The 18,678-nt window shown below is 28.8% G+C and overlaps 1 protein-coding gene across 2 annotated transcripts in view; it reads left to right on the top strand.

The window, feature by feature from the left end:
* The window catches only part of SerT (Serotonin transporter), a 32,890-nt gene extending 15,959 nt beyond the window's left edge, over positions 1 to 16,931 (top strand). For both annotated transcript variants that reach the window (XM_015520143.2, XM_015520144.2), the window contains exons 4-12: positions 4,513 to 4,726; positions 4,936 to 5,074; positions 6,013 to 6,147; positions 6,246 to 6,474; positions 6,535 to 6,633; positions 6,866 to 7,011; positions 12,210 to 12,410; positions 13,526 to 13,696; positions 14,480 to 16,931. In XM_015520143.2, coding sequence (XP_015375629.1) covers positions 4,513 to 4,726; positions 4,936 to 5,074; positions 6,013 to 6,147; positions 6,246 to 6,474; positions 6,535 to 6,633; positions 6,866 to 7,011; positions 12,210 to 12,410; positions 13,526 to 13,696; positions 14,480 to 14,602 — 1,457 coding nt within the window. In that variant the 3' untranslated portion in view covers positions 14,603 to 16,931. The remainder of the gene's footprint in view (positions 1 to 4,512; positions 4,727 to 4,935; positions 5,075 to 6,012; positions 6,148 to 6,245; positions 6,475 to 6,534; positions 6,634 to 6,865; positions 7,012 to 12,209; positions 12,411 to 13,525; positions 13,697 to 14,479) is intronic.
* The last annotated feature ends 1,747 nt before the right edge of the window (positions 16,932 to 18,678 follow it).

Raw genomic sequence — 18,678 nt, 5'->3', positions numbered from 1 at the left:
ATGAGTGATTCAGGTAGAAACCCATTGGTAATATTAAAGTGCATAATATTTGTTCGTAAAAATCAAAGTATACAATGATATCAAGAAAAAACCAGTATTATCCACACACAATATAAATATATTATTGTTAAATACTTTTTACCGTGGTTTAAACGCCCACACCATTTTATGACGACTGTTACTTAATAGTTAAAATGAACATTTTTCAGTTAATACTGTTAATAGCATAAAAAGCATAAAACAAAGGATAAAATATTTTACACTGTTTCCATATTTTCGTTCTTATTCCATTTGAAATTTGTGTGTAAATTATAGGTATGGTCGTTAAAAGTTAACTTTTAGGGATTTCAATAAGCTATGAAAAAATATTGAAAAAAGGTAACAATGATGAATGTCTAACGTGTTAGGAATCTAAACATCAGGTTTTTAGACAAGGAACTTGACCATTTTTCTATAAACCAGTGAGGTATGATCTTAATAATTTTTTAGATGAAATGATTTATCATCACTTTCAAATTTAAAGACATCCGCCTCAGTTGCAGTAGCAATCAAATCCTGTAGAACATGTTAGGAAAATTATGTAGTTTTAAAACTAAAAAGAAACTTTTTTATCCTTGAAATTTTAAAAAGTCTTGTGAGTATAATAATATACCATAAAATCTATCATACTTTTGATATATTATTTATCAACAAGATAATAAACACTCAATTATTTATTGAAAAGATATGAATCCAAAAGAACGACCTTTTAGTTCATTAATCATCTTTATACAGTTTTTGAAGTGAAATATCCAATGCGGCGTGTGAGACCTGCCATCGATGTCGCCTCGGGCTACACGAGCAAAATATCGAATGTGCATTTAGAATAAAGAATAATTTTCTTTACAAAAATTTGAATATTTTGTTCTTGATAATATCTTGTTTATTTCCTTTAATAAACGATCCTTTCAACTTTCAAGCATATTTTCTATACAAACTAATTTTGATGATTCACATCTGCCAGGCGTCCCGAGACGGTTCACTTTTTTCATAAAGTAATAATGTAGTTATTACGTTTTTCTCTATTTCACACGAGGATATAATTTTTCAGACCAATTTCATCGTGATTTTTTGTTGTTTGGCTGTTTGGCAGACGAGCTATATTTATTATCAATAGCTTATCGATTTTATTTGTAACTATTTAATTTAAGATTTAGGATCCAATTCAGAATATCTATTTAGTCATGGGGCATCTGTTGTTTTACGTTTCCGTTCAGCAGGTGTTGCGTAATTCATTTTATACCCTTCTAAACCTTTCATAATGACTCAATAAAATCACTATAAGGATTACGCGCTATCCATAATAAGTGTTTTAGAAATGTTGTTAGCTTAATTCGGGGTTAAATCTGGACGTGAATATACTTGTTAATATATTATTATTTTTAGCTTATAACTATTAGATTTAAAAAAAAAATGTGATATTTAATCAAAAGTTAATTAAAAGCATATTACGCGATGTTAAATCATTTAGTAAATAGTAAATAGTATATAAACCTATATACTTACTTTATTTACAGTTTATTTATTATTTTTAGTCTATAACAATTGGGTACATAGATTTTCAACAATTATTACTTATAACACCATTATAACTGTGTTTGGGGTTGAACTTTGTAATTTTGCTTCTGGACTTTCTTTTGTTTTATGTACTTATTCAAACGCGCAGGTATTTAATTGAATATTTATTACGACGATTAAGTGTACTAATGAATTATTTTAAAGCATAGTTTCATATAGATTATTATTCACAGTAATACATAGGTACAACTATTTTTAATCGACATATTAATTATATTTTTTCAATATTATTATTGATATCTTTTAAATTTATAATGCTAAGATATTATTTTTTACCAGCACCCAACTATATTTTGGTCAAATAACTTTTTTTTTATATCAAAATATTTTAATAATAAAAATTAGTGAGGTATTTGATATTTTTCTATTTCTCTGTGTCTTGAGATAAAAAAGTTGAGTGTTCAATAAAATTAATTTTAATTCTAATTTTAATTTTTTTAAACTTTCATACAGTTAACCTTCTGTAAAATGTTTTAGATTTTGAAAAGGCAAATATCGATTAAAAAAAGCCTTTCAAATTAATAGATTAAAGTATAACAAAGTGGTGTTACAGCACAACATTACAACATACATATTCAAAATGAACTCATTACATTGAATTTTTCATAGCATTTGAATTTGTTTTTTTTCATTGTTATTTTTAGTTTTAAAATTTAGAACTATAATTATCATGTGATGGTGATTGATGGTGTACCTACTGTTAAAAGGGTTATCGTGAAATTCAAAAAGAACTTAATGAACTAAAATTCTGATCGTTTTTAATATTTGTTTTAATATCCTCATCATATTATTTTCGAAAAGTATTAAAAAAAGTTGAAATTCTAAATATTAGTAATTATAATAATTTTTCCCTTGTATAGTGACAGAAAAAATTGAGTGATTTCTTTCATTTTATATTTCAATGTAATAATCACGTTACTTTATATTTCATTTTTTTTTTTTTTTTTTGAACTTTCTCAGTAACTTAATATCCAGTCTATTTAAGAGAAAACATTCGTTCTCGAGTTACAGTGTTTTGTTTAAAATCTGAAATCGAATAAATGTTGCGAATTAAACTGACGATACCATTTAGGCGCGTAATTCAATCTTTAAGTCATATTTTCGAACGCGCACGTCGTATAATATATTCAACGCTAGCTATTAATTCGCGAAGGCGGCGGTATCTCCTGTGTTTACCTAATAAGTATTTGCAATTAATGATACTATTCACAAACAAGCCCCTTATAACGAATACGACGAGACATTTATATCGGTCGGTTGGAGATGTCAATTTGAAACATTGTTCGAAAAATCGATCAAAATTGAATTCCACCACACACACACTGCAGCTATACGTATGCGGCTGTACAAATTCATCGTCCCGCATGTGAATATAAGCGCAGTCGATCTCACTTTTGTCGTTGAATTTCATATTATTATATTTATATACAACTACCGCCATTTCAATATACACTTTGAAACGTATATCGTTCCATATAGTAATTATTTTTGAAAATGTAAATAACAGTTAATACGTACCTTGTACCTATTGATCACACGCGGAATATTATTAAGCACAGGCAATACAACTTTGGTATATGGATAACCGGGGAAAACACGTGTGAAACGCCTTTTCTCGACTTAATGTCCCGCCGTTGTCGTTACACGATATTTTAATTCTACAATGAAAATAAGTAAAATAAATATATGATGGGCAATATGAAAGTTTTTTGTTTTTTTATCACAGTTTTAACCTATTTTTTAGTACTTAAGGAGTGTACTGTGGTGATGTAAGTTTCTGATTTTTAAATAAAAACCTCCTTTTTTAACTACTGTAAATTATTCAGTAGATAGTTAATTTTACGTACTAAAATTAAAGTTCGTAGATATGAGTAATTTTTGAGTTATTTAACTTTGTGATCTAAGGATAAAAGGTTCATGGTAATGGGTTCAAAAATATGGAGGCTATGGTGAATGGTGATTAAAATATTCTCTATCAACATTAATAATTTCTAAAAATGTCCCAATTATATTAAATACAAGTTCCAATATTACGTTTATCTCATAGTTTTGTAAAAATATTTTTAAGGTCTATTATCTTTAGTAAATACATTTCAATAACTAAAAAACTACTCATTCAAATTTTTATTTAAGTACATCAACATTTTCAAAAAAAATTATCCAATAAATAATTTACAGAAAAAAGGGGTAATCATTCCTGAAAGATAAGTTTGTATCATCACAGGAAACTCTTTAAGTAATACAAAAAATATCAAAAATTTGAAAATATGGTTTTAGGTATAGGTATTTTAATACTAAACAAAATTTCAAAATTTGAATGAACTTATTACTAAAAGAAAAATGGTGGTGAGCATGCTTGGTGAATTACCTTGTGTATTATAATATTCCTTTTGGATTTATTATTGACACTATCTTACCAAATATAGTATCATAACATTTTACTGAACATTTAAATTTAAAATAGGTACAGATTTGTTTGTTATTTATACAATTTTTGTAATGTTTCTGTATTTAAAATAAATAACAACGTCACAAGCAGTATTGTCCATCGACATATGATATGTATCTAACCTGAATGAAAATGAACATATTATTTTATAATGGTGTATAGTTTTACACATATCATCAATTTATGTTTATTATAATAGTGGTATACCTAATAGATGTAATAAATCTATAATTGTGTAATTTTGATTATTCGTCAATTATTTAAAAAAAAATATTTTCATATAATTGGTCCAAAAAAACCCCGAAATAATGACATTGTTCGATTAAGACAAGGTATATCGTATTTTAATTTTCTAATGTAATTGGTTTTAAGTTTGTTTTTAAAACTCGAGATGCGGTAAATGTGCCAATATTGCCGAATATACTGATGTTATTTCCTTTGTTCAGGTGTTGGATATGCGATATGCTTAATCGATATGTATATGGGCATGTACTATAACACGGTGATCAGTTGGGCCCTATATTATCTGTTCTCTTCGATGAGATCTGAACTGCCCTGGACCAGTTGCGACAATCCATGGAACACGTTGAACTGCACTCCGGTGACCAATTTATCGGCATTAACCAACGTTTCGACCAGTCCGGCTAAAGAATTTTTCGAGTAACCTAATTTACTTTTGTTGCACTCAATAATAATAATAATAATAATAATAATAATAATGTTGAATAATTTTATACGTGACGTACAGCACAAAATACAGTAAACGCACGTCCACGAATACCTATTTCGTATTTGACGTGTATCTACTTTATAATTTTAGGCGTGTACCTATATATGCATAGAGTTAAATTTGCGAAACCCATTTGCAGGAGGAGCGTTTTGGAACAACACAGAGCCGATGGGTTAGATAGAATCGGTCCGATAAAGTGGTCGTTGGCGTTGTGCTTGTTGGCCGTGTTCCTGTTGGTGTATTTCTCTCTGTGGAAGGGAGTGAGGAGCACTGGCATGGTAAGTATATTATAGGTATATATCATTATAATATATGGTGTTGTCTTTTAAAAATGTTTCACCGGAATTCTCGCGTGGACACAGATACAAATGACTGGTTATCCCGCGTTTTCCGCGGTCACCACACGATTTGTGGTCTTTTATGTACCCCACATAGGTGTGTTAACGTATAAATTACGTATCGACCGTATAGTTTATTAGCTGAGGTTAAAAAAAAAAAAAAAATAAGAAAAGAAAAGAAATGGGGAAAAAAATACTAAGTGTAATAATATGTTGGCGCGAGCGTGGCGTGCAGTCAATCAGCCTAAGTAGTCGGCGCAGGAGTTGTTATTATTATATATGCAGTGAGCTCGGTTCATTACCGATAAGTGTATATGGTACGTGTTGTAGAGGTGTATAATAATACGGTACGGTGTGGCTGCGGGGACGAAAAAGAATCCGTTATCGTACCTATATATGTTCACTGTTTTTAAAATCATCTGCCCCTTAAACGCGCTAGACTGACCGGCGGCTAAGAGAGCGAGAGAAAGAGAGTGCTGCAGTGTGATTGAACGCCGTTTCGCATCTACTACTCCCTTTATTACTCGTGTTTTTATCTCTTTGACGTCTAATGAATTATAGATTGAACCGTTGTGCGGTGTGATTTTCCTTCCTTACTTTGCTCCGCGTGTTGGATCGGTCTGGACACTTTTGATTAAACACGTCGACCACCGCGTATATTATCGCTATACGTCCGATAAAGACGACTATACCCTCTATACTTAACGAATCGGCCGCAAGACACATGAACTTAAACGATATTATGTATCCACTATAGGGTGTTTATACTCGTACCATATATATATAATACTATAATATATAATATATGTGAGTGTATATATTGTATATAGGTTAGGTTATTATGTCGATGAATGATTGTGTTTTTTTTCATTGTTCAGGCCGTATGGGTCACGTCTCTTGCCCCGTACGTTGTATTGTTCATGTTGCTGTTTCAAGGCATCTCGTTACCGGGCGCCGGCGAGGGCATACGATACTATCTGACGCCGCAGTGGCACAAACTCGTTAACACGAAGGTGAGTATTGAAATTATAAACGCAAAAAGAATTGTTCTCATTTTCATTAGCCACCTCATCGGATGCATTTTTTAAATCTTTTAAATTTTTTATATCAGGTGTGGATAGATGCGGCGTCTCAAGTCTTCTTTTCGCTGGGTCCGGGATTTGGAACTCTTCTGGCCCTGTCCAGCTACAATAAGTTCAACAACAACTGTTATTGGGACGCCATACTCACCAGTTCAATCAACTTTCTCACCAGTTTCCTCGCCGGGTTCGTTATATTCACCATGCTCGGTTACATGGCACACGTACAAAACAAGAGTATATCCGAAGTGGGGACCGAAGGTAAGTCTTGAGATGTTAAGTCTTTAACGTATTGTTTACTTAATTTCTTCTGACTTACAGGACCGGGTTTGGTATTCATCGTGTATCCGGAAGCAATTGCCATGATGACCGGTTCGGTCATGTGGGCCTTAATATTCTTTTTGTTACTCATCACATTAGGTATTATGATTTTAAATTTAGTTTTTAGTAACTGGTATAATGAGATGTTTCAAATAGTGTTAGTTTTTATGAATTTTGATTGCTTGTGATTTATTTCATTTGGCATAAATTCTATTAATTTCTGATATTTTTAAAAATTACCGAAATAATAACAAGTGTCGTGTACTTTACTTTTAGGTTTATGTGTAGATACTCTAAATGAATGGAATTTATAATATTTATTTGTATACAGGTTTGGACAGTACATTCGGTGGTTTGGAAGCAATCATAACTGGTCTCTGTGATGAATATCCCAATGTATTAAAGCGACATAGAGAATTGTTTGTTGCTGGTTTAGTAGCAGTGATTTATATACTATCATTACCAACTACTACATACGTAAGGAACACAATTTTTATGTTATTGATTAATACTTATGATTTATGAATTATATTGATTTACCTACGTAAATTAATTGCTTAGGTTTCGTACTAAATTTTGTTTACATTAATTATATAAATATTTATATTTGTAGTCAGCTAAAGTTTTACAAGTGTCAATAAAATTTGTATTTTTCATACTAGGACGATTTTTACTTTCGTATTAGAAAAAAAGTGTTGGAAAAAAATTCTTACCATTTGAAAATTATTTCTTACTTTATCATTTGGGATTTGGTGAGAGTCAAAAGAAATATACAGTTCTCAAAGTTTATATTAAATTATATTTGGAAAAGAATGTTTTGAAAACCGTTGCATGAACTCAGTAGTCATGTTTTTAAATTACCAAAAATGATAAGCTATTGCCTTTTCCATGTTTTCACCAAACGTAACATTTTGAAAATTGAATTGGCTTATTAGGTGTAAATAAAAAATAACAACGTCAAACAAAGTATCTTATTAGTAATTGATTTGATTTTTTATTCAACTGTTGATATCATAATATTAATATTTAATAATGATATTATAATATTATATGGCTTATCGTTTCTCGTTCAAAATATTTAACGGGAATTTATTGTTATTTATGAATAAGCTTGTTGTCAACTTGCAATATGTATTTCAAAGAGTAGTGTATTTTAAATATTTTCAAGACTTTCAAACCTATAATCTTGTTGAAATCGTAGTTATTATTTAAAGTCCTTTATGAAGGTCAAACTTTATTATCTTTATATCATACCTATGTTTTTATCTCGTAGCTATTTTTTAATTTTCAGTGTACCTATTCGTAACCTCGGTGGAATATATTTTCATTTTTAGCGTACAGATGAGTACGACATATTGGGTTTGTATTCTATTATTCAAACTACATGTCTAAAAATTATATTATTATCTTGCACAAGAATCAAAAACAATAAACCGGTTTTCAACGATTTTAATTTTAACGAATTATTTTCAAACACTTAATAAATTAAGTACATTTTCTACCAAATTGCAATCAAATTAGTAATTATTGTGAATTAACGGTACAATGTATATTAGCAATCCACTAGTTAACTGAAATAAAATAATTTAGTTTTAGTAAACGCCAAATAATATGACATTTGGTAATTCTACCAATTTAAACTAAAAACTTTACGCTGTGCTTGAATGGCAATGTTATTTAGTGTACGATTATTGTTTGATCAAATAAAATATTTCTTCATGCTAGCCTTTAAATAATATAGCTTTATACACTTTGAAAATTTTTCCATTCAAAATAAATAATAATATTATTATAATGAAATACGATATTATTTTACATAATAGTGGTACATAATATCTATTTAAATACTTACTGATTCGGTTAAAATATTTGTTTAGTAGGTACACTGTTCTTGATGCGCATTAAAAATGTTAAGTTAGAAATTAATTATGCTTACCTAAAATATTTATTAATGCATTTTAATTGAATTATTAGCTTATTTGAAACGTATTATCGCATTCTCATTATATTTAATATAATATGCCTAATTAGGGACTATATATTTATAGTTTTCAGAATTGTGAATTTATTATTAAAAAAGAACTTAATGGAGGAAAAAAATTAATAATTGGTAGTCTTTATTTATTATCGGTCAATTTCACGCGGACCCACTGCTAATTGACCATTTGGAAAACGGATTTAATAAGGCAAAAAATAAAGGGGTAGTTTCGTATAGTTAATATAAATCGATGATAATATAGTTCATTAATTAATAATTAGTAAGTTAAACGAATGTACTTCAAATTGTTGTAAACAATTGGTTATGGTAAATTTGGCCACAAGTTTAATTTAATACCCGTTAATAGTATGTAAAAAATGATACGTTAATTTGGTCTAATACTTATTATACTTATAGTCTGTAGTACATTAGTAAATTATTCATTATTAATTATTATTATTATAATTTTATTGTATATATTTTATCATATTATATACTTATACGATTTACAAAATCGTTTTATTTAATTTAACGTTTTTGGTTGAAAATATTACTCAAATTTAAAATCTGAAAATACTTATAATTACTATTTAACTGCTTTACTTTTAAATTTAATGCAATTTAATAGCATGCCTATTGAAAATAATAATTCTTAAAATTTCACTACAATAATATAACACAAGAGATGACTGATTATCTTTAGATACTATCAAGGTGACTATTTAACTTGTCCGTGTATAGTCCAATGTCGTACCGTGTAATGAATATTGTCGAATACGATAAAAAAAAAGTCAAGATTTAAGCCAATGGGCATACTATTAACGGGTATTAATCAAATGCGACTAATTTTACAAGTGGAAAAACTTTCCATGATAAAATTTGTACGGTGACCATTTGAAGTACATTGATTTAGTAACTTATAAATTAATACATTTTTGTTGATTTTCTATTATTTATGTAATGCTTTGTTGGTTAAAGATATCAAATAATGTATCTGTGATAAAATTTAAAAAATAAGAGAGTTGCAACGTACCTATTGCCTATAAATTATAATATATTATTACATTATACTCTTAGTAGATATTCTGAATTAAGAAAATCGTCGATGGTTATTTTATTTCTTCACTATACTACTATAACCATTTTGTAATTTTAGTATAAATTAAATAGCCACGACTTAATTTGTGTGACTAATAAATTATAGGATACCTATTATAAATTTAGGGCCAGACTAACATTGGTAAAAAAGGGATCTATTTGCTTTAGAGTGATATGTTTCACATATTCATTATTTATTATATTATGTGTGAAAAATTATATTTTTTAATAGCTCCTTGATACGGGTTAACAAATATATTATATTGCTTCAGGGTGGCTCTGATACTCAATTTGATTTTACATACATTTTACGTAATTTGTTTGTTATTAACAAAAGAAAAAAAAAAAATACTATTCCAAATTTTATCCATTAAATGAATAATATTTAAGATAAATGTTTGTTTATAGAGGTACGTATACGTATTATTAAATAAATAACCAAACAAAACTATAATATAGGTAGCCACAATATTTTTGTTGTTGAACACATATACATTTTTACGCGATTCCGGATCTAATCTAGACTCATGCCAACACGTTACACCATCGATTGAAATGCTCTATGAAGTTCTCTTATTTTTGTACTTCAGGTGGAGTTTTTGCAGTAAGAGGTCTTGACGTAGAAGTACATTTAAATACTCGAGAAACGACAACAGAAACTTATTCTATCGTACATTTATGAGCTTTTATCAATACGGTATAACCTTATCGATTTTATCCGTCTTCCTGTTTGCCTTTGACGGATATCCGCGTAGACTACGCGTACATACCCTGCACTACACCCTGTGCGAATCTCAGCGATCTCGAGGATTACTTATTTACACCACCAGTCGTCGTCTCGAAGGATTTGAGGTTTTGACGCGTGGTCGTAAGTGTTTGCCCTGCACATTGGTGCGCGGACCCAGGGGAAATCCTCCACGGCAGTCGTCAATTATCATTATACGCGAGTGTTTTAAAAAGGTGTGGTTCGATCGCACAGGCAAATAATAACATACATCGATATCGTATACGATATATATATATATATATATATATATATACGATCTGGTCCGAAAACCATTGGCCCGATCTAATCGTCCGTTTATTCCATCAGCCGGGTGAGGGTGGAGGGGAGGGGGTGGCCGCCGTACGCGCGTTACACGCTCGCTAAAGGACTTTGCAGGAATAACGCGAATGCTTTTAGCGGAGAAGTGGCGATGGCTATAAAACGAATGTCGTGTATCTCGCTGGCGTCGGACCGCCTCAGCTGCCGAAAGATCGGGTGGGCCCGGTGCTCGTTGAATCCAATTTGATAGGTCAAAAGTTAGTGGCGGACGGTCATTAATTTCCGCCGAACGCGCGCGTACTCGACCGATTCGCTAATGGCCCGTCATTAGATATATAATATATACTCCTGCTGAATGCTTAATATACAATAATATTATATACAGCTAATACGGCGTTGAGCACAATCACTCACACACACAAACGTGCACAACGGATATAATATTATTATATGACATCTATGATGTGTATAAAACGTTTATAATAAACACACTGCTATAATGTACTGCACGTACCTATTATAATATATTAAACGGTCATAAGTCTAGTCATGCCTGGAGGAGGGGGTTAGGTGCCGTTGTGGAAAATAATATCGACTTTAATAGGTATAATACTGTGTGCTAATATTGATATCGATGTAGGCGGTGGGTACTTGTAAATCATTACTATGACGTTCCTTTGCCAGAGTCTTATCGTCCAGAAAAAGAGTAATATGAGCTAACAGTTGACTGTGGCCGCGGTTGTGTGCGTTTTACATTTTTTTTACACTGCTGTCGACGTTATAAAATATTCTGCATTACGTTTATTGGTTTTTTTTTTTTTTTTATATATACAGTTTTTAAAACTGTATAATATGAACATTTAGTTTTATCGTTTTTCGAAAAAAATATTGCTAAATGACATGTTATTATATGTGAATATATCATACATGCTAAATTTCAAATGTTTGAACTCGAAGTGCCAATAATAATTTACTGTTACAAAAAGATATGATGTAGTTAACCTTTTTATTAACTGTAAAGCGTCTACTTAATAAAAATATTCATTCTTCATGATTCAATTTATACAATTACGATTCGATACGTTATTATATTATGGTATATTTATACCTATTCGATTGAACACTATGAATTCAAAGATTATAATATCATCGACGTGCCTCATATAAAAACATGTTTGAATACGAATTTCATTATCTACATCAGCCTGCTTGAGATCGTTTCAATGTTTAAGCCCGAAAATCCTCCTCCCCGAAATATTAAGAAAATAAAAAAATTATTTTAATGGTCTATGAAAGTCACTACAAAAGTCTTAAATTTTATTTTAAATATAAAAAGAAAATTGACTGCTATTTTTTTTTCATAAACTTATGAAAGAACCAAGGTAGACCACGGTAAAAATTGATCAGCCCCTCCCCCCGAAAAAAATGCTGACTACGCCACTGATATACCTATATAATATATACATATATATTATATATTTATCATTATCGTGTATAAATATAAATACATGAATAATAATATGACATTAATATCATCACACTAATATGTTATAGGGTGGAGTTTATTTGATTACATTATTGAACGTATTTGGACCGGGAATTGCCATACTTTTCGTTGTGTTTGTCGAGGCAGCAGCGGTGTGTTGGGTCTACGGAGTGGACCGGTTCGCAAACGATATTGAAATGATGATCGGACACAGGCCTGGTATGTACTGGAGATTGTGTTGGTGCTACATAAGTCCCGCTTTCTTGTTGGTAAGTCCATTACATGTACAGTTAATATATTTTTATATTCGTGGAATTCTAATTTTCAATGGCTGTCTTATTATAAGAGTTTCTTCGTCGTTCATAATTATAAATCTGTAGGAAATTCTTTTGTACGAAAATATTTAATGATAGATAAAATAGTTATTGATTGGAAGAGTTCGTTTATAGGACTCATAGGATTTATTAACTATTAAAATCGATTTAAAAAAAATCATCATTACAATAATATAATGCAGTGATGCCCAACTTTTTTTGTTCAGCGGCACCACTTTGGTAAGCAATCATATTCGAGCGGGCTACCAAATATATGTATTTTTTTTTTTATTTTATTATTATTATCACTATTATAAAATAAATAAATATAACTTTACTTTTTTTAGAATAAATTTTTAAATGGCCACGGGTCAGGCACCACTGATATAATGCAATGGATTGTATTAACGTTCACATGAACATCATTAAGATTAGCTCGTGATTAATTTATTGAGACATTTTTTCTAAAACATTGGATTTTGTTAATGACAGTTTTTATGTAAATTATAATAAAAGTTGAAGCAAATGTTAGAAAATTAATTTATTGATTCCTAGGGAAGTGAACATTTATATGGGTTAAATTTAATTGGGAATTGAATCAGTTCAGTAGAAGAACCTAATGTCACTATTAAGAAAATGTCACTTGCCTATTTCAATGGATAAAGTTATATAATTAATTGTTGTTGCTGAAAATTTAGCACTTATACGTTAAAGCATTATTAATGCATCTTGATACAAGTTCTTGATTTCATAACTATTTGTTTATTAAAAAAACAGATCCATTTCATATAGATGTAGTCTATTTACTTTATTTATTTATTTTTTAGCATTAACAAAAAGAAGTGATGAGATTAAACATTTGTTTAATTTTTAAACACGAAGAACTTGAGAGTCACAAAAAGTTTAAATTAAATATTATTGGAATATTAATTTATATTACATTAATTGGTTTTCTTTTTAATAAAATTACAATATAATTTATTTTTAAAATTTAACTTTAAAGAAAGTGATTTTCTAAAATGTTTTATGTATAATATATAAAACAGTACAAATACATATACATTTTTTAGATAATTTTTGTATTCTCAATATTGGGATACAAAGAAATGATGGCTGGAGGTTCTTATGTTTACCCGGATTGGAGTATTAACTTGGGATGGTTGATGACTGCTTCTTCGATCAGCTGCATACCTGCTTATTTCATTTACAAAGTATGCAAGACACCGGGTTCATTCATGCAGGTTCGTTATTTAATTTTTTTTATACTAAATACTAAACAGGATTCAGTGATATTGAAATAATATTGGTGAATGCTGTTTAATCATTAATCAGTAATCACCTAATTATTTTCTATTATTTTTATTGTATAATGTTAATGTTTTTGGAGTATTAAATTGTAAAATGTATTATTTTAAAGTTAATATGTATTTAATATAATGCTATAATAAATATTTAAGGAAAGTTTGAAGTCTCTATGGATATTTGTTTTTATATTTAGTAAAAAAACGAAATCGAATAACACTATTCGTGTGTAAATAATTCCGTTTTATCATCGGTAATACATTTTTTATTTCCCCGATCATTTTGTTAAATACTGGGAAATGTATACTTTTGGCTCCTCTCAAGTATAATCTCGATCTAATTTGTTATTAGAAATTTTACTCGAAATTAAAAGTTGAGACTAAGGTTATGCGACTATATTATTAATGCTATTATTATTTATTACTTGGTATGTCTATCGTTTATATTGTCAGTTAAATTTCATAAATATTTCTCTATAAACGATTTTTACTGTCAACTGTGAACTGATATTTTTTTGATTATATTATTTTGAAATAGATGTTAATTTAGTAATAAATGCTCGAAAAAAGGCGTTTGTTAGCGAATTGTTTTCTTCTGAAAATTAGATTCACCTTAAAGGTTATCGTTGACAGCAACGGTTAAATAATAATATTAATATTAGTCGTACTCGTATATATTGATGATCGAATAAATCTGTGATATAATTCCTTTGACTCTTTCAGAGAATCAGATTGGCCATGAAACCGGAAGACCCGGAACCGGATGACCGGGGCATCGTTGCAATTGCGTCGACCGTTGGCGGCGGTGGTGTTGGCGGCGGTGGCGGCGGCGGTACGCACGTTTGATTGGAATGGCTCGTCTGACCCGGCCGACCACGACAATAACAGCAGCAACAACATCATCATCAACAAAAACAACAATAACAATAAAACAGCAGCAGAAAAAGTCGCAGCCAAACGAATGCGACGACAAGTCGGGTTATTCTGTCGCATATAATAATAATATATTATATGAGTATAAAATATACATAAACGGTTTGCGACTTCCGTCCCCGGAATTATACCGGATATGGCTCGTACCGCAGCGTACGATATCGATGGATATTCACATATGATAATATAGTATAATATCGTCACGACCGTTAAATAATATTACGACGACAAATTAAGACGAGTCGTTTGCGCACGTGCACCCTGTCTACGTCAAACAGGTTGCGATCAACGTGTACGTAGTGTAGTAGTACTAAATAGTATATCTAACTAAATATATCGCAGATAGTGCTCTAAGTAGTATTATTTATTAATAGTATTAGTCATTGATAAAAGAGTTATCATTGTGACGTCATAGAGTGTGAACCAATTGTAGAGTAGAACGATGACCGCGATTTAGGTGGTTTGTTTTAGGTATAATGTAAACGAAGGTGATGATCGAACACACGATCACGCTCACGATAGACACATAATTTAGCAGTGTGGTATTAGATGTAATAGTGTTATTATCCGTCGATGAGACGAGACACACGTAAATGTAGTGCAGACATGCAGTAATATTGTGACGTCTGCAGGTCATTTTAGGCAACTATGTGTGCAGCCAACATTACGGTTTAGTTCATTTTATATATATATATGTATAATTGTAATACAAAATAATATAACTAACAATCATTTATTTATTATAGAAGATAGTCGTAGGTAGAAAAATTTTAATATATAATAATGTTAATAACAAAATATTATATAATTATTTTAAGTCTTATGAAACAAAATGTTCTGATCAAATCGTATAATATTACTATCTGACGTGTTGTACAAACGAGTACCTATAATATTAATAATATAATTTATACATAATATTATTTTTAATTTTTGTGATGTACTTATAATTTTTTACGTAATTTATCGAGCGTTAGACAATGAATATTATAATCGTAATCTATTAGTCCAGGTCATTATATTAATAATTATGCCTGTAGGGATGTTAACACATTATTATACAAAATATGATTATATATGATCGTATTATTGTTTTTTTATATTACTGTGATCGTCAAACGGCGGTAACAAGTTTAATGTTTTCTAGTCATAAATTTATCGTATTATGGTCACGTGTGGACACATTTACTGCTGAATTTTGACTTTAATAACGTGTATATTAGTTTTGCCATAATATCGTAGAATACGTTTTTCTAAAGTGTTAAATAGATATTATTAGGTCCAAACGGAACGTTACCGTGTAGTGAAAGAGCTTTATAAAATCGTGTCCAAGAAATCGAAAATTCTTTCAACAGTGTTATTCGTTAAGAAGAAGATGTATTACATATTTATCAATAATTCGTTTCAGACACGATATAATTTTAAGCTATACATTGGATACCTACCTCAGGTATTGTTATCAAGTATAAAAAATACCCTAGTTATTTTAAATTTCTTTAATAATATTATTATCACTATTGCGACATAAAACAGGTTACAGTGTGTATTTACTTAAATGTTATAATATTGAACGTTTTGTGGTCTGACACTACCAAACATAATATTGTAACATAATACTATTATTGTTTTTATTAAAATTATGTTAAGAATAATCACATCAATAAATTGTTTGAAAAATATTAAAACACATTGAGTGCAATTCACAATTTTTCATAATACTCAGTTTAATTACATTGCTCCAGTCAATAGAAGATGATTATATAACTTGTGGACTAAAACTATTATAATAGTCATTTTGTATTTGGTTCAATTTTTTTTCGCACATACAGGATAAAATTTTGAACTATTTACAAAATGCTTTTAGACAGTTCTCTACGTATTGTATTTGTTTTAATCTATCTTCTAATGTAATACTTTAAAATACTTAATATGTTATAATATTTTAACCGTCTTATAATTATATACATTAATAAATATATTAATATTATTAAAATGTAGTACCTACTTAAGTATACTACTACTACTTAAAATAATAATTGATACTCATTAAATTATGTTATTATGGTCTGACACTTAATGTTTATTATTACGATACCTATTATAATTATTATTAATTACTATTATATTAAACAATATTTTTATCATATCGCCAAGTCTATGAATATTTTACTGCTTGGTAATAGCTTGTAAACAATTATAACAGATTGCTAAAAATAATAAAACAAATATTGTGTTTTCAAAATGTCTTCTTATGAAAATCATTCTCAACTCCTTGAAATTCCTTGGTTGTATTTCGTATGAAAAAGATAGAATTTATTTGGAAGTGTATTATTATATCAATATATCTACTTTTCAAGTTTTAAATTGATAAATTAAATATATTTTTGTACTGAAAAATACCTATTAATAATATTATAATAGTACATATGAATATTAAAAAAAAAAAAAAAAAATGCATGCACAAATTAATATCAACCAAGTCTTTTTACTCTTAAAAAAGTTAGTAAATAAATTAGTTTTACGAATTTATGACTTGGTTAGTTATTATATATCTTAAATTAATAAAATAAATAAACTAATATAGAATCTAGTTGCTATTCATACATATATACAATTTAACATAATTTCAGTTTTCAAAACTATTTTTGTAATTTTTTCGGTTTATGTTATAAACAATATAACTTGTTGAAATTATAAATATAGATACAATTTTATGGTAATTGAATGATGATTGTACTAAATATAAAATTACAAAATTACATAGTGCATTATTAAGCAACGCCTTAATTTATATTAGACTATTGAAAGTACCTATACATTATGTATTAAATTTTGGAAGGTTATATATGAGAATAACAACTAACAAGTATTATATATGCATATACTAATTAATAATTATTAAATTATGGTTTTTGAATTTATTATAATTGTCTGCACCTACACATTTATTTGTATAGTAGTTATATAAACAAATTTTGGAAAATAAATTTTTGAAATTTGTATAATTAACATAACAATAGAGGAAGACATTAATTGTTTTATAAACATCACAGAAACATGAACGTTTTAGAATTGGACAATATATAAAAAAAAGGGGCCAATAGCTGAATATACTTTCTTAACAAATATCAATTTTCCAACTATACTCGTATATTTTTAAATACACGACCGAAATTTGTTAATTAATCATTTAATTTGATATAGTCTATTAATACAATAATAAATGATAATTACCTAAGCATTGACATTTTTAACAATGCGGATTACATGACTCTTCAAGGTTTCATCATAAAAAATATGACCAAGCTATTAAATGATATAACCAGTAGAGTACTCTTTCGGTATACGGTACATTTAACTTGAAGTCCATAAATGTTTTATTCAGTGAAAAATATTCAATAGATGGCGGTTCTCTATATACACATGAATATCATTGTCAATATTGATTTGATTGTATTAGTTATTAATATTTCCATGTACATGGCACGTAATTACATTTTTTGTTTGTTTTACTTAACCAAAGGCTACTGCAAAACAAAGTAATAAATATCATATACGTTGACACATGGAAACATTTTTCAATGATTATCTTTAGAACAAAATTAATATTATGATCGTTAAAAAAATATTTGTTCCCGGATATTGACTACTATTTTTGTAATAATATTTTCCAGAACTATGATAAACACGTTATCTGAGTTTTAGATGGATAACAATACACTGTTTGTTTTTCACTGTGGCCCACGCACAACATAGACAAAACGCATAACATAATATTTTTATGTTTTTGATCAAATCTTAGAGTAAAATCACCCATTACAAAAATGATAAAGATAAATATTTTTGAAGGTATGATATAATTTATTTGTCTAAATATTTCCTTAAAACAATTTAAAATTATTTAAATACAAAAACAAATTTTGTTTTTAAATTTTAAAATTAAATACAAAGTTAAACAATAATTAAAAATATAAAACCGATACGTTACA

The sequence above is a fragment of the Diuraphis noxia genome, unplaced genomic scaffold (genome assembly GCF_037042655.1).
Source record: "Diuraphis noxia isolate RWA-SAM2 unplaced genomic scaffold, SU_Dnox_SAM2 contig0004, whole genome shotgun sequence".
In the NCBI taxonomy this organism is placed as follows: domain Eukaryota; kingdom Metazoa; phylum Arthropoda; class Insecta; order Hemiptera; family Aphididae; genus Diuraphis; species Diuraphis noxia.
The sequence above is the reverse complement of the archived record's forward strand: the minus strand, read 5'-3'. Positions and strand labels throughout refer to the sequence as shown.